Source organism: Coprinopsis cinerea (assembly GCF_000182895.1).
Source record: "Coprinopsis cinerea okayama7#130 chromosome 6 map unlocalized cont3.6, whole genome shotgun sequence".
Taxonomy (NCBI): domain Eukaryota; kingdom Fungi; phylum Basidiomycota; class Agaricomycetes; order Agaricales; family Psathyrellaceae; genus Coprinopsis; species Coprinopsis cinerea.
Window position 1 is genome coordinate 594323 of NW_003307539.1, and position 21824 is coordinate 616146.

At 51.4% G+C, this 21824-nt stretch overlaps 8 protein-coding genes across 8 annotated transcripts; 4 read left to right on the top strand and 4 right to left on the bottom strand.

Moving 5' to 3' along the window:
* Positions 1–36: 36 nt before the first annotated feature.
* CC1G_06923 (hypothetical protein) lies at positions 37–2463 on the bottom strand (the record flags this gene model as incomplete). The annotated part of the gene is made up of 2 exons (XM_001837665.2): positions 37–1969; positions 2165–2463. 2 exons carry the CDS (start codon positions 2461–2463, stop codon positions 37–39), a joined length of 2232 nt encoding a protein of 743 aa, XP_001837717.2.
* Positions 2464–4693: 2230 nt separating this feature from the next.
* CC1G_15543 (hypothetical protein) lies at positions 4694–6100 on the bottom strand (the record flags this gene model as incomplete). Its single annotated transcript, XM_002910956.1, has 6 exons — positions 4694–4863; positions 5029–5061; positions 5260–5307; positions 5508–5595; positions 5847–5972; positions 6092–6100. 6 exons carry the CDS (start codon positions 6098–6100, stop codon positions 4694–4696), a joined length of 474 nt encoding a protein of 157 aa, XP_002911002.1.
* Positions 6101–6935: 835 nt separating this feature from the next.
* CC1G_06924 (hypothetical protein) lies at positions 6936–9357 on the bottom strand (the record flags this gene model as incomplete). Its single annotated transcript, XM_001837666.2, has 11 exons — positions 6936–7259; positions 7316–7371; positions 7426–7501; positions 7560–7847; positions 7918–8051; positions 8106–8246; positions 8298–8459; positions 8514–8602; positions 8653–8729; positions 8839–9146; positions 9201–9357. 11 exons carry the CDS (start codon positions 9355–9357, stop codon positions 6936–6938), a joined length of 1812 nt encoding a protein of 603 aa, XP_001837718.2.
* Positions 9358–9924: 567 nt separating this feature from the next.
* CC1G_06925 (hypothetical protein) lies at positions 9925–12473 on the bottom strand (the record flags this gene model as incomplete). The annotated part of the gene is made up of 9 exons (XM_001837667.2): positions 9925–10283; positions 10333–10690; positions 10745–10878; positions 10929–11114; positions 11177–11317; positions 11365–11453; positions 11515–11591; positions 11978–12279; positions 12347–12473. The coding sequence occupies 9 exons, from the start codon at positions 12471–12473 to the stop codon at positions 9925–9927; spliced, it is 1773 nt and encodes a 590-aa protein (XP_001837719.2).
* A 536-nt stretch (positions 12474–13009) lies between these two features.
* Positions 13010–14832, top strand: CC1G_06926 (hypothetical protein; the record flags this gene model as incomplete). The annotated part of the gene is made up of 2 exons (XM_001837668.2): positions 13010–13226; positions 13283–14832. 2 exons carry the CDS (start codon positions 13010–13012, stop codon positions 14752–14754), a joined length of 1689 nt encoding a protein of 562 aa, XP_001837720.1. The 3' UTR covers positions 14755–14832.
* Positions 14833–15201: 369 nt separating this feature from the next.
* CC1G_06927 (seryl-tRNA synthetase) lies at positions 15202–16944 on the top strand (the record flags this gene model as incomplete). Its single annotated transcript, XM_001837669.1, has 7 exons — positions 15202–15337; positions 15441–15511; positions 15577–15738; positions 15795–15918; positions 15970–16593; positions 16649–16788; positions 16840–16944. 7 exons carry the CDS (start codon positions 15202–15204, stop codon positions 16942–16944), a joined length of 1362 nt encoding a protein of 453 aa, XP_001837721.1.
* Positions 16945–17312: 368 nt separating this feature from the next.
* Positions 17313–19776, top strand: CC1G_06928 (snoRNA binding protein; the record flags this gene model as incomplete). Its single annotated transcript, XM_001837670.2, has 5 exons — positions 17313–17703; positions 17751–17998; positions 18053–19254; positions 19312–19419; positions 19476–19776. 5 exons carry the CDS (start codon positions 17313–17315, stop codon positions 19774–19776), a joined length of 2250 nt encoding a protein of 749 aa, XP_001837722.2.
* Positions 19777–20344: 568 nt separating this feature from the next.
* CC1G_06929 (hypothetical protein) lies at positions 20345–21244 on the top strand (the record flags this gene model as incomplete). The annotated part of the gene is made up of 2 exons (XM_001837671.1): positions 20345–20414; positions 20655–21244. The coding sequence occupies 2 exons, from the start codon at positions 20345–20347 to the stop codon at positions 21242–21244; spliced, it is 660 nt and encodes a 219-aa protein (XP_001837723.1).
* Between the last annotated feature and the right edge of the window lie 580 nt (positions 21245–21824).

Here is a 21824-nt window from a genome sequence, read left to right on the forward strand (position 1 = left end):
ATGGTTAGAGCGTAAACGAAAGTGAGAGTACAGGTGTCATGAGGAGGGAGCAAAGGGCCGTAGCTTGTCGAGGACGTCACCCATGTTGGGCGAGTTTTCGAGAACTTGGGCGATAGAGGGCGGTCTACTCCGTTTGAGATTGGCGGCGTAGGCACTGCTGGCGGCCGTACTCGAAGATGCCATCGAAGATGTCGATATCCGATTGGCGGTTCGCACTCCTCGCCTATCTTCTGAGTCGCTCAGAGAGGTCGGTTTAGAGGAGTATCGAAGAGACGAAGGTGTTTCGGGGATTGATGAGAGAGACGACAGTGTCATGCTAGGACTGGGCGGCAGTAGAGATGATGTCGAGGATGAGGGGGAAAAGGAGCTGATGGATGATCGATTGCTGCTATGAGTCGGCACCTCGGGCAGTGCACTGTCGGGAGCAAGGGTTTTGGGAGGGGAACGCCTGCTACCAGTGGCTGCAAGATAGAGGCTGTGACTGCCCTCTCCGAGGCCGAAAGGTCGTCGAAGCTTTCGATAGCGTAGAGAGCCTGATTCATTGCCTGAGGTCTCCGAACTTCGAATTGACTCGGCACCAGATGTTGGGTGAGATTCAGCACCCGAATCGTCAGATAGCTGGGTTCGCCGGGAAGGTAGCCTGCTCTTCGACGGGACTCTGGGAGGCTCCTGCCCTGGTTCTGCATTGGTTGCAGGCAGCGGTGGAAGGGCAAGGTTTGGCGGGAAGTCGGTCGCAGGAGGTCCTTTGTTGTTGGCAACCAGCCACATTAACCCTTTAATCTGGTTGTCCTTCTTCGCCATCTCCCGTTCCAACTGCGAGACCTTCTTCTCCAATGCAATTTTCTCAGCGTTGTGCTTGTCCACTGTCTTCTGAAGATGACTCTTCAATTCGTCATACTGTCGAGTTCGATTCTGAAGTGATTCCTTGAGCTCTTCTCGAGTGGCGGAATCAAGATCGGGCCTGTTGCCTTCGGCTGGAGGGGTAGGAGGCTCGTCTTCAGGCTGTGGGCCATCCGCTGGAGCGTTGCACTGGGTTCTCCGGGAGCTCGCGCTGGCAACACTGGCGACAGAACCAACAGTACTCGCTCGAGGGCGGGGAGGAGGGATGGACGGGCTGCTGGTGGTGGGAGATGTCGATGCTCGGGCCATCTGTGGTGATGAGGGGGGAGGTTGAGGTAAAGGTATGGAAGGTGGTTTGTTGAGCTTCTCTGCAGCTGCAGCTTGTTGCCGCAAACGAAGCCGCTGTTGAGCAGAGTACTCCGAAGCAGGTGTGGTAATCTGCCGCCGTTGAATCGAAGGACCTGTGAGTTTATCAGAGAGACTTGACCGAGCTGATTCCTTGCCATCAGAGGTTCGAGGGGTAGAGGGTGTGGGCGAATCCTGCTTTTCAGTTGGAGAAGACCGCCGTGGAGGTTTTATTGACTTAATCGCTGGAGATTCTGGCTGCTGGTTCCTCGCTGATTTCTGGCGGGAACTCTCGAGGATCGTAGGTGCTGAGCCACGCCGAGGGGCCTCGACAAGCTTCGAGATCCGTGGACTCGTTGAAGGTCCGGAACTCGAGGTGCCATCAGATTCAGGTGTATCGCGGGGTGAGGGAGACTCTCGCGGTAGTGGTTTCTTCTGCTTCGGCAGAGTAAACAGGTCCTTGTACTCGTCAAGATTTTCGTTGGACATCGAAACCATTATTGTGGGCTGCACAGGCCGAGGTGTTGGCGATCTGGCGCCCGATGAGCCAGAATCGAGCGATGTTCCGCGTGAAGCAGTCACATCGGGCGGTGATAAACTGGCTGTTTTGGATGTTTCTTCCAACGGTGGTTTTGAGCTCAACGCGCTCAGTTTACGTGTTCTTGGGCTGAAATGTGCAGCCAGTTTCGACCCAAGCGATGTTGGCTGTGCTTTGCCTGGTGAAGGCGGCAACATGCTCAGTCTCGAGCTAGGCGAACGTTCCGAGAGCTCGACCGTTGGTCGCCTGGAAAATTGGACAAGACTGTAGGTTAGCAACGCGCATGGTGGACGTTATGGAAGACTTGTGGTGGTGGTCGTCGCCGCCGCCGTTGGAATCACACGGGACATTTGACAAAAGCCGTGACATCGTCGACCGACGCGACGGATGTTCTCAGGCGCCGTTGACGAAAAAGGAAATCTACGATCGCTCCGGACTCACCTATCTGTGCTTGCCGTTCCCCTCGTCTGTTCCCCAACGTCCGATGATTCCCGTGCAGAGTCACTGGCATATGGATTCGACTTCTTTCGCGGTCGTCCAAGGAATGGAATGCGTGTTGATTTTTTCTTCGCCAATCCGTCGGGGCCTGTGCTCGTCGACACGTCCAGTGTGTTCGTCGATGCTTGCGACTGTGTTGAGAGGTCGTTCGCAGGTGATCGTGTGTGGCCATGACCAGCACGGAAGAAATCCGTGAGTTCAGACGTCTTGCTGCGTATCCGGCTGGGGGTGAGGCCAGACATTGGCCAGCAGTAGTCGGGGCCGTCCAAAGGTGGGTGTGGAGAGTGAGAAAGACGCGTCAGTCAACGAAGACTACGGCGAAAGGGTGTGCAATGGAAGACGGAGCGAGGTATATAAATGACCGACAGATTTCCAGGCTCGCCCTCAATACCGTACAAGCCCCGTCTGATTGAATTGCAGATTTCGCGGACTCGGAGGCTATGGCTTGTTGCAGGTGGTGACTTGTCGCCTCGAAAGACGTGCAAAAAAAAGGTCGCAGAAGAGTCGTGTCGCGAAAAGGACGTCTCTGATGAGACTTACGATACGTGTCTGTATTCCACTCTCATCCTAAATTTTTCCACAGCTATCTTCTGTTCAGATTGAACCCTGTTCCTTTTGACACTATAACCAATCGGGACTTGTGACAACTAAGCCATCGAGATTTGCCCCTGCCAGATTTCTGATGTCCCCGAATATCCTTGTTCCTTTAGATTGCCAAATCAACTTTGGTAAGCTCGATCTCGGAGATGCTGCTCTCCAAGAGCCAACTGCATGGGCGGCCTGCGTACAATATTCGTGTCTGTTTGTAGGCCTCTCTCGCCGTCCTGTGTGGCCTTGGTGTGCTGAATATTCCACTTTTGTGTTCCTTTTCGTGCTGTTGTACTCATATCCTCGTTTTAGTTCCCCCACGGCCAACATGAAACGGCCGGGTCTGTCTAGGCAATTGAAAGCCAATTCGACCCGGTTTTGTTATTGGGCAAACACCGGATTCACACACCAGCCAGAACTCTCGGCCAGAGGATGGTCATGTTGCGTTAAGGTTTGCTCGAAGACCAAACTTCCGCGCTGTTCTTAGCTCGAGCGAGCAATCGAATTTGAGAATCCGAGAAGATGGCTGGTGCTGACGAGGCAAGAACAAGGACGATGCAACTCCCCTGTGATGATACCAAGGTGATACACACATGCCGGCGGAAGTCCTGGCTCGGTGACTGTTCTCGATTGATTCTCGACTGCTACCGACCTAGTTTTGCGCTCTGTTGTGCGCTGCACGCCTGCCATTCGCGGTCGAAGGAGCTGGACGGTGGGGTTATGGAGCATGCTCTCTTCTTTTCTCAGCAACTCCGCATTTCCCTCCTCCACCGAGCCAACTGTTGGCCAACTATGAGGACATTATGGGGGTCGACGTCACGGCCGATATACTTACGTTGACGCAGACCATTCACACTTTAGTCGGCCAAGGCAGCAAGTCAATTAGCGCTTCCACTTACTACATTGCGCTGACGTCTCATGGCGGCAAGGTTTGAAGCAAGTGCCCTTACGAACATCAGAACAGCTCAAAGGAACATCACAGAACCGACAAGATCCAACATTGGATCTTGTCGTTGGTATCCAGGACCCATTCCGACCCAAGCACTAGGCTCCTCCTTACCCGTCGTACTGAGCCGTTTCCTCCCACTCAATGGATGTTTTGAAGCGGAGATCATCTAGAAGGAGCTGTTTAATGAAAAGTCCCTTCCGCTCGAGCGCCTTTTACAAATTCTTCCATGTCCCTGGGGCGCGTAAACCTTTTCCTGGTGGTTAATTAAAGAAGTGACCTCCACCTCAGGCTCCGCCTACGTCATCACATCCAACCGCGCCAGGGATGTAGGGGCGGGAGACTTAGAGGAGGCTCTCCAGGAAGGCGAAGCTTGAAGAATGCTTCTCCACTGCGCAAAACGAGGCTAGGAACCATTGGCCGTCGGCCCTTGGTCCGACCCCGCCAGTCTGGATCATCACGTCAATTCAATTGTTAGGGGTGATATACCCGAGTTTCTCGGATGCCGCTACATGCATTGCATCCTCAAGGGGGCTTTTCAATAAATGTCTTTATGTGAGATCACAGCTCGCTTCGTTCGCTTCAAGCTTTAGGCAGAAATATCGTGGGTTCCGCGTCCCGCGTCTAGCGCCCATACTAGTTTCAGGTCACTTGACTTCCAGCGCCCCGCCCCCACTTAGCCGGAAGACTCCCAACTTCCGACGAACTGGAAAACCAGCTGGAATCCCGAGAAATGAAGTCATTGTGGGCTCCTGAGAGCTGACAAGTGTCATGATAGCTGGCTGCGTGGATTGACTTCCAGCTGTTCTTCCGTTCGATACACGTACTTTATAGTACAAGTGATTAGCTCGCCTTTCTAGCCATTGGGCGCTCTGCGCGCACAACTCGGCTGGCCGACACCATTGGCTGGCACTAGACTCTGAGTCACTTGTCGGCTACTACTGATTGTGTCCCAGCGACTTGTCCGACTCGAATGGACCCCCATCAGGGACATCCTTGTCTACATTGAGGAACGAACGTACAGCTTCGCCGCCGTCTCCGAATAGGCTTTCAACCTGCTTAGGATTGTGTGTCTGGGGTGTACAGTCATTCATATCTCGCATGGTAACTGTAGTCTTTGGTTAGACCAGGACATGCACTAAATAGAGAGGAAGCCTGAATTAGCATCGACCCTATGGTTCTGGGTCAACTGTTGGCGACTTGACATCCTGCAGTCGAGCTTATTGGGCACCTCTCCGTCGCCACAGAGCTTGGGGCGAGATCCACTTCATACACCATGAAATTACAGTATCTGTCGAAGATGGCTCTACGTTGCCAGGGTGTTTGGGACATTCAGCACAGATCACATTCGAAGTTAATAAATGTTTGAATGCACACAGTGATTGAATACATACCAGGTGTCCCAAGCGAGACGTCCGGTAGACTTTTGCCTTCCAGTTCTCGACTAGTCTTTGTCACCGCTCAAAGATTACCAGAAGACATGGGAACATGGAGGCACACGTACGGCTGCAATTGATCCAAATTTCCTGCGGTTGGAGCGCTTTCACCCAGGCTTACATATGGGTCGGACGTCCTATTAATAGCCTGCTTGATATTGATGTACGCTCAGACTAATATTAGCCTTGACGCCTCTATGCACGAGGGATACAGAGAAGCCCGGCAATTGCATAAGTAGCATTACGGCGTAGACCATGTACGGTGGGCGAGAATGTGCGCGTAATAACCCTGGGTTTTGAATAGAAAGGGACACACCTTCCACTAATAGCCAGTAACCCAGGTGAACCGGGTGTGAATCCCGTTGTTTACGAGTCCGTTCATTACTTGCTACTGCGACGAGACCCTAGATCAGCCTAGTATACCTGGCAGTAAGCTACCTTTTTTCGTTGATTGCCTATATCTTGCTTTCAATAAGCTCACTAGTATGCGTCCTTAGTATCCTCCGAGGTTCATGCGAAGACGTCTATAATTAGCCTCAACCTCAGTATTCGTCGACGTCCCTCTCTCCTCCCATCACCCAGGTAGCGCCCGTAGACGCGTCTTGCCGCTCCCGTCGGTACATCGAGGTAGACACTCCCATGTGAAGTGGCGTACCCACCCAGCTTTCTGCACAAGCACCCACGGGGACGAGTCTTCATCGAAGCACAACGCTGAAACCTGTTCCAGGCCTTGCAATTTTGCGCGCCTAAGCGGCCTTTCCCGTGATATATCCTTCGTGCGCTATAGGGCCCCGGTGAAGAAGGCTTTAAGAAGGCGCTTGAGTGCGTAACGCAGTGTTATGAATCAAAAGAACAAGCCTTCTCACCCAATGGCCCTCCCATGTCAGATTTGTCACGCACATGGCCCATCGTGGAGCCAAGCCAATGCCGAAAAGGAAAAAGAGTTTCCCGCAACAAGGAAAAAAACATTCGGTGGCTTTCGTCGAAATGTCCAGTCGTTACTCTGTACTGGAGTCACCAGTGAAATGAACGGTCGGTTTGCTCCACTTGATGGTAGTAGGTCGGACCGATACGAGAAACTTGAAGGAGTTTACTTAAAGGGCTGAGTTGGCCGTATGCCACGCAAGTTTAGGACTTGGGCGCTTGTCTTACGACGGTGGGCCTATAGGCAATGGGAAATACAATAATGTTCGCTTTCGAGTCTCCAAATGACGAGAGAAAGCAAGGCACTTGGTCAGGAGATAACAGTGAATTTCAAAGCTTGACAACATCAGTAAGAAACACAGGAATGTCGAGCGGTTGGTCTATATTGAATCGGTCGGACCACCGACGAGCCTTCAAGCTTCAGGCAGAATCATACGTCTACTACAGAAGGAAAAGAAAATCAATACCTCTTCCACGTTTAACTGTCCTGCTATACCCTTTGATCCAATGACTGTGCACAAAGGTACTAGGACTTTTCTGGCAACGGCATGGACCTGTGGGACAACCACAACCGCTTTGACCTCTAGGGTTCTTAATATCCTTTGCTGGAGGTTTGCAAACTTCCCTGCAGACTACTTTTCTAGAGACCCCATCAGAGGTGTCATACGTTTGCTATCTTCAAGTTTACATGCTGCCAAATTACTTTCTACATACATTTTCCGCCTGGTCAAATCCGATACAATGGCTCCAAAGTCCAAATCATCCAAAGTTCGTAGCATCATGAAGACATAAACCACCCAATGGACCCAAAAGGATGGGCTCATCGCCTTTTTTTCGAAGTCGTCGAACGATGATCATCCTCACTGCACTCGACATCAATCTTATACATCTCGACCTCATCCTCGACCCCATCCTCAGGTTCACCAAACTGTTTCGGCCTTCTGAGGACCCGCTCATAGAATAGGACGAAAGGCCATGTCAAGCGGCGCCAGAAGGGCACGTTGCCCTTGAAAATGTACCGCGCTTGGAAGGCGACGATCACCCAGGCGGTGAAGATCGTCAAGGGGAGCGCGATGGCTATGTAGTGGGGTATCGTTGCGTTGCCTTCCGGGTTAATTTCGCTGACGTTCATGCCGAAGACGCCCTGTGGGGAGGGAGTGAGTGGAAAGTGCGGAATGATAGGAATAGAGTGATACGTACTGCGACGAAACTGGCCGGAAGGAAGACCATGGTTAGGTAGGCAATCTGTTTCATGGCTATTAAAGAAAGGTTACGATCGACAGTATGCTATGAGCATAGTATGGGCGTACCGGCGCTGTCCCGAACAGCAGCTTCAGTCATGTCTCTCATATACCTACTATCCGTGATATTCACACTACTGAATACCTATACGATCATCACGTCAGAAAGTCATATCTTCGGCAACTCTACGACGAGGACATACCAGGTTCATCACGTTCTTCAATCTCCTCTCCTGCATATGCAACCCCGATTTGAGCCTCTCAACTTCTTGTTTGAGATTCTTACACTCCCTGACCAACAACCTCCCATTCTCATCTATCACCGATTGGTCAAAGTTTTTGGTAGTCATGAACGGGTTAGTGGTCTCTTCGATGAAGGTGATATGTTTGACGAAATCTTCAAGGAGCGCGGTGTAATGGAGGTGGTGTGCACGGATGACGTGCAGCTCTCGTGTCAATGGCATGTGGGCCGTTGAAATGACACGGTTTTCCTATTCGCAATGAGAAGGGAGAGGTATGTCAGCCACGGAATACAGTAATAGCATGAAGTGATGGACAAACCAAAGCGATGATATGCTCGTAGAGCGACTCTAGTGACTCGTCCCAGGCGTATAAAGCATGCCAAATGAAACACATGAGGACTAATGTAGGATCGGGAGAGCGTTGGAACATGCTCTGCCAATACACGGACTGACCTTTAAGCGGGGGTGTTAGAGGATATAACAACTGCGCACAGCGTTCGCACGTACCGGCAAACCGTATTCGTTCATGGAGGTATTTCGCGGAGGTGGTGGGTAGGTTGAGTGTCGGGTGGTAGGAGATGATAGTGCTACCCTCGATATTTCGAATAAGGTGCACTGAGATCAGGTCAAGGGCAAGAATCCGCTGGTCTAAACGAAGGGGTGAGCACGAGACTGGTGAGTAGAGGGGAGAAGGCGCACTGGAGTATAGTACGAGCGGAGCTTGTGTATCGATCTTCTGGGAACCCAATAGTGTCCCCTTCTTGGACGCGATAGACGTCCCCGACGAGTAAAGCGGGAGCTGCTTGATGACGAATTCGTCTTCCGGCATCGACTTGATAAAAGGTAGCGTAATAGTTATATCTGCGCAGCACACCGCATGAGATGACAACGGGACCAAGGAACTGCAACTCTTACGATCGCCGATGTCATCTTTAATCTCCTCTTGGAACCTCGACGGGATCCAGTTTAAGGACGACGAGAAGAAGAAGGGCTCGATGTTAAATCTAAAAGCCATGTTAACCGAGGGACTTTGAATGGAACGGATACAACTCACCGAGCGCCTAACATCTGCAACACCGGCCCTGACATGTTCTCCACGAATAAAGCTCTAACCCGGAGGTCCTTGGGCCGCTAAAGACCATACAATCATCAGTAAAATGAAATCCATAGGCAATGACAAGCCAACGCCTGGGCGCTCATCACTCTCTTGGCAGAAGAGGAAAATGAAGCCAGAACTCACCTCGCTCTTCGCAGCAATGACCGTACTCCATGTATAATCCTCATGACGCTCAACAGCATGCACCGATCCCGCATCCCTGAAGATCCCATTCACATCCACATCACAGCGATAAATCGTACACTCCAAGTCCTTCCTGTATTTATGAATTGCGTCCCAAATCTTGCTCTTTTTGACTTGCGCCTCGGTCCAGTTAGGGAATCGCGATTGGGGATAGCCAGTCCAGCATTGACAGTCATTGTGGTCACATTTGGGCGGTATCGGGGGCGCCTCGTTCGCCAATTGGGCTTGGTCGACCTCTGAAACGTCGACTAGGTACTCAGAAACTGTGAATTGGAAGAGACGAGGAGGAAGTTGAGACGTACCGTCGCCAATGTCGACCCAGGGCCATGGCGCAGAAGGTGCAGCGTGTCGGTGCGATGGAGGCGCTATACGCGAAGGATCTGACTGCCAGGACCTTTTGCCCAGGGACCGCCGGCTACTCGCTGCTGAACGAGGGTGGTGCACAGATAGTCCGTCCATCGTCGTCTGATTTTTATCTCGTGTGGTCGTAAAGGGGTCGTCGCAGTCGTAAAGCCCAGGTCAACGAAGTAAACTTGAGGGCTATGAAGAAGGGGGATTGCTGAAGGGAAATGAACAGTGGCGCATAACCTGGGGCAAGGAGGCTAAAAAGGCGTGGGCGCCGGGGACCTTAACCGCCGTCAACGGCCTCGAGGCAGCTAAGCGCCCACCTGCAATGCGGCAGCCTGCCACAGGCCCCATGGTCAGGGAAAATTCTTTTTTGAATACAATTGGCTGATGGCTATTCTTGTCGTGACTGATCAGATGAAAGTCAATGCATCGGAAGCAATTCACTGCCGGTGGAGCAAGAACAAAACTCTGGCGAAAGAGCGGAAGTAAATGCCAGACGTCTAACAGTGAAGGATGGTATGGATGGATATAGCATTGGATGGTATCATGTAGGAGTACAGGTATGTATGGTTCACGAAATAATGTCCTCTCCGGTTCGTCCAGTCATGAGTCGTAAGTCATAAGCATTTCTTTCCCAAGGGTCCATTGAGTTCCCTTCAACCTCACCCTGTCCTTCCTTCACATATCCTTCATATCGAGCTTCCTATCATCGTCATCCGGACATTCGACCCCCACCCCGGGGACATCATCGTCCAACTCCTGCTGCTTGTACGGACCCCACCCCAGCCTCTTCAATGGCATCAGGATTGGCCATCCAAGGCGCTTCCAAAACGGCATCTCGTAACCCAAGATGTACTTGCTCTGGAAAGCGACGATGATCCAAACGGTGGCGAGGGTGAGGGGAGCGGCGGTTTCAAAGTAATGAGGGAGGGTTTCCGATGTTTCTGGTACGATTTCCTTGACGTTCATCCCGAAGATAGTCGCAACGAACGAAGCAGGGAGGAACACCATCGTCAGATACGCTATCTGCTTCATCGCTACCAAAGCGGTCAACACCTAGACTCGACGAAAAAGTAAAGTCCATACCAGCACTATCGCGAACAGCCGCCTCCGTCATCTTCTGCATTCTCTTGCTGTCCAGGATATTCACGCTGCTAAACACCAAGTTCATCACGTTCTTCAGCCTCCGATCTTGCATCTGTCTTCCCTTCTCCAGCCTCTCGATCTCACTAAGCAGATTCGTTGTCTCTGCCCCCATAATTTTCCTGTGCGCTTCTTTCTCTTCGTCCGAGAGGTCGTCGAGTGCGGGGTTGACTGTGTCACGGATGAACTCGACAGTCTTTTTAAAGTCGTCGAGCAGGGAGGCGTAATGGAGGTGGTGGGCGCGGATGATGTGGAGTTCTTGGGTGAGATTCATCTCGGAGGTGTTGATGACATGGGTTTCCTATCGGGAGAAGGGTCAACGGCCGGACGGATTCAGTGGACGAGTTGCCCATACGAGGTTACAGATGTGGGTGTAAAGGTTCTCCAGCGCTTCGTCCCACGCATACAACGCGTGCCAGATGTAGGTCAGCAAAACAAACGTAGGGTCATCAGACCGTTCGAAGATCTTCTGCCAGTATACAGATTGTCCTACCAGATAGAATTAGCTAGCATTTGTCGCAAATACACTTCAAACTCACCCGCAAATCGGATCCGCTCATGGAGGTACTTGGCCGTGGTCGTTGGTAAATTTAGTGAAGGATGGAGAGAAATGATCACGCTGCCTGTTTTCCGTCGGACCAGGTGTACAGAGAGAAGGTCGAGGACGAGTAGACGCCCGCCTGTACCTAGCTCAAGAGGCGCCTGGGTGTCAATCATTTGATTCGCTGTCCATCATGAGGATTTAATCTGTTGCTGCGGAGAGTGAATATTGAATAACGGGACGTACCCAGGGCCTCCTGATATTCAAGTTGGGCCTCGTGGCTCACGCTATTGGACGACATGGCCGAATAGGGGGAACGTGCGCTCATGCGAATGGCATCTGCGTTGGCGGGCATAGACCTCAAAAAAGTCATAGTGATAGTGATATCTGAAAGTCGTTAGATGGTGTGAAAATCCCGCAATGATTGTACTTACGATCTCCTTCATTAGGCCGTACTTCCTCTTGAAACCTCGATGGTATCCAGTTCAACGACGAGGAGAAGAAGAATGGCTCAATGTTGTACCTGCGCCGATAAGGATGGCAGTCAGTGCCGGTGCAGTGGAGTAACAGGGAGGTTTACATACTTGGCTCCCAGCATCTGTAAGACAGGCCCGGACATGTCTTCTATGAATAGAGCCCGCACACGGTTCCCTTCCGATGCCTGTCAAGACTGTTAGCATGTGCAAGGCTGTCACATCCGTAGACATCGGGACTGCTCGAGTACGACTGGAAATCGTTACATAGTTTCGAGCATTGAGATGCCGCTGGTGTCGCAAAGGGTTTCCCGCAGAAGGAAACAATCGGTCGTCGGTGAAAAAGACCTCTGCGCAGTACAACCAGCCCCCGGCCCGAATAAAGCTTCACAACAACAGGACCATTATACCGCGACGCGTGCTAAGGTACGAGCAATGCTCGAAACCGCTTCAGCCAACGACGTGTTGTGGTGAACTCTGAGCCCGAGCAATTATGGAGGGAAACTCGGTTTCAGAGTTTCGAGCACGGACAACACGGAGAAATGCAGTTAAATTGAGCAAAAATCCTACATACCTGGTCGTGTACAATCCAATCCCATGTAGCCTCGTTATTCTGGTCGTTTGCTGTGAACTCGCCCGCGTCTGTAAACAGCCCTTCTGAATTGACATCGACATATCGTATTTTGCAGTCACGTCCTTGCGGATAGTTGTGTATCGCATCGTAAATTTTGCTTCGCTTTACCTGGTATTCCGTCCAGTTGGGAAACAGAGACTGGGGGTAATGAACCCAGCAACCGTTACAGGTGTCTTTGTTCTTATGATCACAATGCTCAGGGATGGGTGATTCTTGGTTGGCTAGCTGAACCTGGTCCACAGCTGCTGGGCATCGAGAGATTATCGTCAGAGAAGATTTCTGTAGACGAACGTGCTTCCCGAGACTTACTATCTCGGATGTCGATCCATGGCCAAGGCGCCGAGGGGGCAGCATGACGATGAGACGGTGGCGGAATTCTGTCTGCCCCGGTACTGGTTAGGCTGCCGTTACGGTCGCTAGATGGAGGGCTGTGCATCGAGGAGTGCACTGGCAGCATGAGGCAATCCTACTTAGAAGTTGTAGGTGCAGCAATCCGGAATCGTGTCGTGTGGGCGTTGCTGTCGGGCGACAAGGTAGACAATTCAGCGCTCTTTAGGCCCCAGTCAGGTGGTGTGGTCGTGGTAAAAGGAAGACATTGGGCGCTTAAGTCGCCTCATGCCTTGTGTTTGTTGAAGAAAAGAATTTCGGGGATATCTCATAAGTTTGATGGCCAGCTCAACAGCCTTCTCACAGGGGTTTCATCGCCTTGGCGTTTGTCTTCAACCCCCACAAAGGCCTCAAGGTCACCTCACCATAAACCTCCCTGGTACGCTGTTATTATATTTTAGAACAAATGGAGCTTATAAAATGCACACCAGGGGTTAATGTGTGCTGTAAATTAAGTGGTTCCCCAGCACTTAAAGGCTCAGGATCCGGCGAGCCCCAGAACTACAACCAGGCTCCACCCCTTAGACACGACTTTCACGAAAACCTCAGGCACGCTGCTTGCAGGCCTAGGAAGAACTGCAGCCAATGGCTCTCACCAGGTTCTCGATCGTCACCCTCGTATTCTTCATTATCTCCACCTTCTTCGTGATCCAACCATGGTCATTCCATGTCAAGTTCCCTATCATTGGTCGGAGGAAGCTTACGCTGGGTCTCATGTCGGCGCCCATCCTCGCAATAGCTATCCTTTGGGCGTCGCAGTGCCTAGGAGCTACCCAGATCAGGAATGGAATCGTTGGGACTGGTGGGTTGCTCACTTTCCCCACCGCTTCGTTCAACCAACGTAATCTCTATATCCAGACAACATCAAGCCTTACAACATTCTCATCCTATTCATCTCCCTGGCGTACATGGCTATTACCCTCGATGGGACGGGTGTCCTGAAGGCTGCCGCCTTCTGGGTCAGCAACAGAGGAGGCTCTCGGGGTCGACTCCTCTATCTCTACTTCTACGTCCTCCTTACGGCCATCAGTGTCTTCGTGGGGAACGACCCGATCATCCTTTCGGGTACAGTCTTCTTGGTCTACTACACCGCTGCGACCGGCCTGGACCCCGAGGCCTGGTTGATTTCAGAGTTTGCAGCAGCCAACACGGCCAGTATGGTGTTTTTCTTCGGGAACCCCACAAACGTCGTCATCACCGAGGGCTTTAGGATCAACAATGTGGCGTACACGGCGTGGACCATCCTCCCCTTCCTGGCATGCAGTGTTGCTTGCTACCTCGCGCTCATGCTACAATTCCGAAATGAAAAATACGTTCCCCGCAGACTGAACGTGACCGGCACCCTGAACCCCATGGACGTCCTGCAAGACAAAGTCAGCGCGATTTTCGGAACGATATGGTTGGCGACTTGCCTCATCGTCATTGTCGTCCTCAGCTTCTTCCATGTCGATGTCTGGATGATTGTCCTCCCCTTTGCAGGCGGAAAGTTCATCTTCGATATCGCATGGGATCACTACCGATATAAGACCGGCAAAATTCCCAAGTTCGACCCAACAAGGTCAGATGAAGACGATCCTATGGCGAAGGCATTGCAGCGCGCTATGTCAGCGGAGATGGAACGGAGTGGAACCACTGCTTCCTTCGCCACTGCAGTACAAACCCACAACACGACCAAAGATGTCCTTGACGGGGGGCTCCACCGCACAGAATCACCGATTAGCTCTCACAGTTCCGATGAAACAACAACGACCGCCTCACCATCCAAAGCCGCAAAATTCATCAGAAAAGCTCACGCCCGGTACGACCTCACCTACAGAAAACTAGCAGCCCATTTCCCCACCTTCTTCATCGCGCTACCGCGGCTACCATTCGGCCTTATACCCTTTGCATTCGCCCAATTCATCCTCATCGAAGCTCTTCAAAACCAAGGGTGGATTGAAATCTTCTCAAGATGGTTGGTCATCATGACGGGCGGTAAAATGATACCCATCGTTTGGATTGTCGGGCTGTTCGGCGTCATCCTCTGCAATGTCGCTGGCACCAACATTGGTGCTACGATCTTACTCACCAAAATCGTTCGCGCGTCCAATTTTGACGAATCTCGCGCAATGGCTGCCGCCGTCGCGTTGGCGGTTGCGAGCAATATTGGAGCCGTCAGTTTCACGTATTCTGCAAGTCTTGCTGGATTGCTCTGGGATAGTATCTTGAGGGATAAAGGGATTACGATCAAGCAATGGAGGTTTGCGATGTGGAATGCATTACCTCTGATTGCGATGACTGGGGTTGGGTTAGCTATCGTGACTGCAGAAGTGGTTGTACATTATTGGTGACACTGACTAACTGGATATGCTTTTGAAACTACTTGCTACCTACCTAGATTTAGATGCTGTGAAATGATAACGATCTCGATGACCACACCTGGAGCAAGAATGAGTAAGGGTACAAAGTACGGTCCCCCAATGGGTTCACCAGTTGGGAGTTGCGTGCCAAGCCCACTCGGACATCGCGGAGCGTTAGATCCGTTCGAATCTTATCTTATCTTATGACCGCGTTATCTATATTGAGGCAGTGATCGATAGCGATCGAGTCAACGGAAGCAACGATGAAGAGAAAACTTGGATTCTATCTCGCGACGACGACGACAACGACGAAATCCCAAAAGCCAGAGCACGTCGCTCATAACTATACCAGTGCGTCTAACCCTTTATTCGACTTTAATTGGTTTGCTGATCTCAGTTTGGGCTTTTACTTTTTGAAATTGAAATTGAAGCAGAAAGATGACACTAGATATCTTGCACTTTATCGACAACAAGGGAGGGAATGCGGAGGAGATTAGGGAGTCGCAGAGGAAGAGGGGGCTGTCTGTAGAGCTGGTTGACGAGGTTATCCAGATGTACACAGATTGGGTTAAAAGTGCGTGTTTTGTCGCCATTCTGCTATCGAATTCAGTATTCAAGGCTTTTGTTCTGTTCGCCAACTACTTCGTCACGTTTTGCACACTCGGTGTCATATACAGTGGACTTTGAGATCAACCAACTGCGAAAGAAAGTCAATGATGTCCAGAAACAGATTTCAGCCAAGAAGAAGGTGCGGTTTGGATATTATGTGGTTCTTATAACTTGGTGTTAACCATAGATTTTGATGCTGGGTAGGCCAAGGAAAATGCAGACGAACTCGTCGCCGAGAAGAAGAGCATCGACGCGCAGGTTGAGACTAAGAAGAAGGAGGCTAAGGATTTTGAGGCTCTTATGAGGCAAAAGGCTTGCCAAGTTGGAAACATTGTCGGCAAGAACGTTCCCGTTAGCCTTACCGAGGTATGATTGTGATTTTTTGACAGCCGCGTCGAGTATGCTGAATGGTCGAGGAATAGGACGACAATGTCACCATCAAGACTTGGGATCCTACCGGAAACCTCGAAGAACCAGCTCCTCGTCCTGGTATTCTCGCCCATCACGAGGTTCTCCTCCGACTTGACGCTATGGATTTGGACCGAGGTTGGTAAAGAATCTTGCTGCCATCTGAATTCATTTCAAACACTCCACCAGGCGCCAAGGTCGCTGGCCACCGAGGCTACTACCTCACCAACGACGGTGTCGACCTCAACCAAGCCCTCATCTCCTACGGCCTCGACTTCCTCCGCAAAAAAGGCTACAAGAAGATCCAACCACCCTTCTTCATGAACAAAGATCAAATGGCCAAAACCGCCCAACTCGACCAGTTCGACGAGGAACTCTACAAAGTCATTGCCTCAGAAGACGAGAAATATTTGATCGCCACCTCCGAACAGCCCATCTCCGCCTTCCACTCTGACGAATGGTTCGAGAGCCCCGAGACGCAGTTGCCCATCAAGTATGCTGGGTATTCGACGTGCTTCAGGAAGGAGGCCGGTTCGGCTGGTAGGGATATGTGGGGTATCTTCCGAGTTCACCAGTTCGAGAAGGTCGAGCAGTTCTGCATCACGGATCCGGAGAAGTCTTGGGAGATGCTTGACCATATGTTGAACAACTCTGAAGAGTTCTACCAGAGCCTTGGGTTGCGATACAGGGTCGTCGCCATCGTCTCTGGCGCTTTGAACTTGGCTGCTGCCCAGAAGTACGATTTGGAGGCATACTTCCCCTTCCAGAGGGCGTACAAGGAGCTTGTTTCGTGCTCTAACTGCACAGATTATCGTACGTCGCTTCCGTCATGTTGAATTACTTGGTTGTTCTGAACTGATTGTTGCAGAGAGCCGAAGACTTGAGATCCGATGTGGCCTGAGGACCAAGGACCAGACCCGCAAGGTGTACGTCCACATGTTGAACGGCACCCTCTGTGCCACCGAGCGTGCCTTGTGCTGCTTGGTTGAGAACTACCAGACGCCGGAGGTGAGAGGGGTTATATTTAGGTGTTATTTCCGGTGCTGACAGGATTTTCAGGGCCTCGTTATTCCCGAACCATTGCGACCATACATGCAAGGCCGTGATTTCCTGCCCTTCGTCAAGGAGTTGCCCAAGGGATTGCAGCAGAAGAAGCAAACGTAGACTTGATAGAATGATGCCATCGTTCCAACCCCTTTAAATTCTTATGTATGTTATCTCGGTCGTTATTGAGGTCGGCCATCAAACATCATGGTGATACAAAGTACCAATTCCTCTGGAAAGGTTGAATGTCTCTTCCATTATTTCTCTCCCGTTTCTAGTCTCAGCGTTAAATGGGCTTGAGTCCCAATGAGTCCCGTTTTCCGATCGTCTCTGGCCACGTGCGTGCAGCCACGGCAGCGTGGCTGTGTTTGTGCTGCAGTCGCCAATTTGGATTTGAATAGGTCGTTAACTCTGAAAGCGACTTTTCAAGTGGGAGAAACAAACGTACCACTCGTGGGCTTTGTCCCTAAAAACGATACCCTGGCGCGATGACCAAGGATATACCCTCTCTACCCACGCATTCGTCGGCCGTCGAGGAAAAGCTCGAGCTCATAAACCGAAATGGCCCATGGCTTCGCTCCGTCTTCCTACCCATACCTGGAGTCCACCACCGCCGGCTACGAATATACATCCCCAATATACACAAGCTGCGACTCTCGAGGATGCGCAGAAAACGGAGCCCGTTATTCATCGGATTTGCATGTTTCCTTGCGTTCTTCACCCTTGTGCTGGTCAGGAGTATGAGCAGGCCGGATTGGAAGAGGGATTGGCACAATACTGTCATTGGCGAGCCTTCGACCCTGGTTTTTCATAGGAAGGATTTGCAGAAAATTTGGAGGTGGGAGGTTGCCAGTGGTCATTATCCTAGTCGTGCATCCAGTGAGTCGCACCTTCGGTTTCCTGGTACAATGCTGACGTCGTGCTAGTACCGAAGAAACTGGGATTCACAGGGGCATTGGTTAATCCCGGAATTCCACCATCGTCAAATGCCTCAAAATCCCAGATGGTGGGCTTGGACGGGATCGTGACAACTACCCATGGCGTTGGCCCCAAACGCGTCTACCTCGATATCCAAAACCACCCTCCAAACGTCGCTTACCCTCCCCGACCAGTCCCAGGAAGCGTAGCCGACCTAGACGAGATAATGCGACACTGTGATTTCAGCCAGAATAAGGTACCGTGTCTACCGGATTGTACGACTTGCTCGCGTTGATCTCGTTAACCGTAGTATGTTCGTGATTGCCTTGAGGTTCTCCGGATAGGCGGTGGCCTTGATAATGGACAGCGCTATCGTCGAGAGGAGTTGGACGATTGGAAGTACATCTACTTGGAGCAACCCCTTAATGCGACTGAGCAAGCTGAGCTTGTGAAGAATACCCCTCGCGTTTTGAGGAGCGCAAAGGTTGCGCCCAAGAAGGGGTCAGTGGATCCAGACGAGGGTTTGGTGAAGAAAAAGGGAGCAGAATGGGAGGAGAAGCTCATACTTTCGCGACCTCCTCTTGTTCACCGGCCATCTTCGACTCTCCCCGAACCATGCGACCCCGACAATCCTCGCATATTCCATATGTTTTGGACTGGCCCGTTTACCGACAAACCCTATGTTGCCCTCTTGTCCTTCCTCTATACACAGAACACGGGCTTGCACCTCAAGGATTGGCCGCAGGACTCGAAGGTTTGCCGGCCGCAATTTTGGATGTGGATCAACCCTGGACCAGCAGCTGCAGTCCCCAACCCTAACGCCGTTCAAGACATGTTTACCCAGTTGAAGACCAATCCCTGGGCTGCTCCGTTCCTCCATCCCAGATTCCACGACGTGATACACTTCAAGATGTGGAATACGACCGAGCAGTTGGATGGAATCCCCGAAATCAAGAGCGAGTGGAGGGCTCTGCAGGATAGTTTGTTTAATTCTGGCGGACATATTATTAACGTGAAGAAGAAAGGAATGACAACGTCTGGCACGAGTTCGACGGGTACTGCCACCAACGTGGATGAAGATGATCTCCTGAACCGGACAGGGTCAAAGTCATCCTCGTCGTACGACCGGCTATCTGTCATTCTCTCGGACATGGCACGGTTTGTCCTATGCCATCGATTCGGAGGGGTCTATCTGGACGCAGATACCATCTTCCTTCGTGACTGGGAAGAGTTGTGGGGATGGAAGGGCGCTTTCGCATACCGGTGGTCCCGGCTTCCCAAATACAACACTGCCGTGTTGCGCATGAACAAGAACAGTGCGCTGGGTTCCTTCTTGTTCAGGACGGCTTTGAAGAATGGACTGGATTTTCATCCCATGACGGTGTCCCGGTACACGGCCGATGCGCAACTCGAGGGTCTACTGTTGCGACTCCCTGACGCCCTGTTCGACTCGGCTTGGTTGAACACGGAAGATTATCAACGAGATCGTCCGCCACAGCCATACTTTACCGAGTGAGTCTCTGCTCCCATCGTTCTATGACGCACAGATAGTCCTGACGGCCCTCGTAGATTCAAGGATCTCTTCGAAACTCCTCAGCAAAGCAGTGCCTCTCCTCAAGCACTAGGTTTCCGAGGGTTCTTCAGAGGAGCCTACTCGTATCACTTCCACAACTTCTGGTGCGTTTAGCCTTGCTCGACGTCATTGTCAATTTACCTTCTAACTGGCCGATCAGGTGGAAACCTTTTGATCCTGCACGAAATTGGCCGGATCTTGGTCCTCGGTTTAAAGCGACAGAGGAAGTCGCGCATGCCTCGCTTCGCAAAGCCAAGGTCAAGACGGCGGGTGCGGTGGGATTGACTGGAATAGCTGCTCAAACCCCAACGTCCAGTACAACTGAGGAAATCCCTCCATATCTTATCACCCCCGGAAAGGATAAGCGTGACCTAGATTGGTCGACGGTCTTGAAACGGACTTTTGAAGCCTACCTTCGAGGAGAGACTCCTAATATGTATGGAGAGTGGTTGGTCTGGTGATGAACCTTCTTTCTCCATGGAAAGAAACGATAGATATGATGCCTAGATTTAATGAATGTATGTTCTATCTTCTTTCATTGGCCTTTCGCGCGTATGTATAACCGTAAAGTTATAGGTTTAGCGAATTGGTTTTGGGTATTAGGTTTGCTTTTTATAGACTAATGGCAATGTTACGCTCTTTCTCTTGGTGATTATTGGACCACGTTGGTTGGCAAAGGCTGGACACGCGATAAGATAACAACGTGGGAGGATATTCTTCCGCTCGGCCAAACAGGATCAATTTTGTGACTTCGCTCCGGATCACCATCGCATGAACCCACCCCTTTGCTGTCAATTTCCCCACACGGCCGCCTCTTCCTCTGTCCCAGCTCTTTTTCCCTTTCCTCCACCATCTTCCCGCCAGCGCTTTTTCTGAATTTCCGTGGGGATCTTCTGCCTCTAAAATTCGGGGTTCTTGCTCTACAAGGCGTTGTGTAAACAAGTTCGACCAAGGGGCTTCGTTGGAACATATCTCCAATAGACTTTTTTCATCTCGGGGTGAATTCTTGAACCCAGTTTCGGCTAGAAGATGTTCAAACTGCTGCGACGCATCTCTTATGGTGTTATTCCACGGCCTGATCGACCTTGGGAGGACGATGGTGAGTCTATATTCACTTTTAGCGCCTGGATTCTGTGATCCCTCTTCATCGTGGCCACAACTGCGGTGACATGTGAAGGACCAGAACACCGGGTCTGCACTATGACGGAATGCTCAACGGTTTCTTTGTATATCTTCTAACGCGACTCTCGAACGCGCCCCGCAATTCACGTACGGTCCTGTGTGTTCTGATCCCTTTGGGCGGCCATACCACTTCACCTACGTGTCGACGTTCCAACAGCCACCTCGAACGCCCCTGCTCCACGCAAAAAGCGTAGGCTGAGCTCTGTAGAGCGTGATCCACGGGAAGAAGATGAAGCCGAGTCTGCTCGCAAGAAGCGGACGCGCAGGGAAGGAGACTCGTCGGACGGTGAAGGGGAGAGCAGCACGCCGCTGCCACAACCAGAGTCGGAGACGAAGGAAGTGAAGGAGGTTACCGAGGGCGTCAAGGAGGTCGACCTGGACGGAGATGAGAAGAGCAAGGAGAAGGACACGCCGATGCAGGCGGACGAGGAGCCCACGGAGGCGCCAGCTGTTGCCCCTGAGAGCGTACCACTCCCGGACGATGTCAACGGCGAATTGGACGAACAGGACGAGCTGGCATCTTCGGAGCCTGAAGTACCGTCTGAAAAACCGGAAGCAGAAGCAACAGTCGTTGAAGAAACCAGGGAGAACACGGAGGAGACCAAGTCGGAGGAGAAGAAGGAAGAGGATAAGGACGCTGTCAAGGACGAGGTTGCGCCTGTTCCCGATGCGACGACGGCCGCGACGACTGCTGCTGCTGTACCTGCGCCACCTGAATCCCCGAAGAAAGCAGACCCGAGTGCTTGATTATTGCGACGTGTCGGCTGCCCCATAACGAATACCCCCATCCCCAACTACTCGCTCCTATTCCCCATCTCTCGGTTTTTTGTACAAACTAACTATTGCTTTTGATCTAGTAATCACCTTGTACGATCTGTCGGTTATACCCTTGTTGTACATTTGTTGACCTGCTTATTGGATATCTTGCGGTTACCCTTATACAGTCTAGTCCCTCGAATTCCCTATTTCTTCTCCGAGGTGCCATTAGACTTTTTGTTGTTACGTCTTTTGGCTTGCTGGTGTGGGTTGGTCCCTGATTTCCTCCTCCTCCGCGGTACAGAGAGCAGATCGAGGCCCATGACTTTCATCCAGCATCTGGTGAGCAACTTCTCAGACTGCTCCATACCCGATTTTCTAATTTCTGGCGTAGGTCAGAAGCGTGAGAAAGGCCCCTTTTCCCTACAAAACGGTGCATTCGATGCTCAGATTTGCCTCTCCTCGCGCCCAAAAACTATGCGAGATGAAAGCCGCATGTCCATTACCTTCTGACAATCTAAGTTCATTGCCGAGTGAATGTTTCCTTCCAATTGGTTTTGCAGCGGCCTAC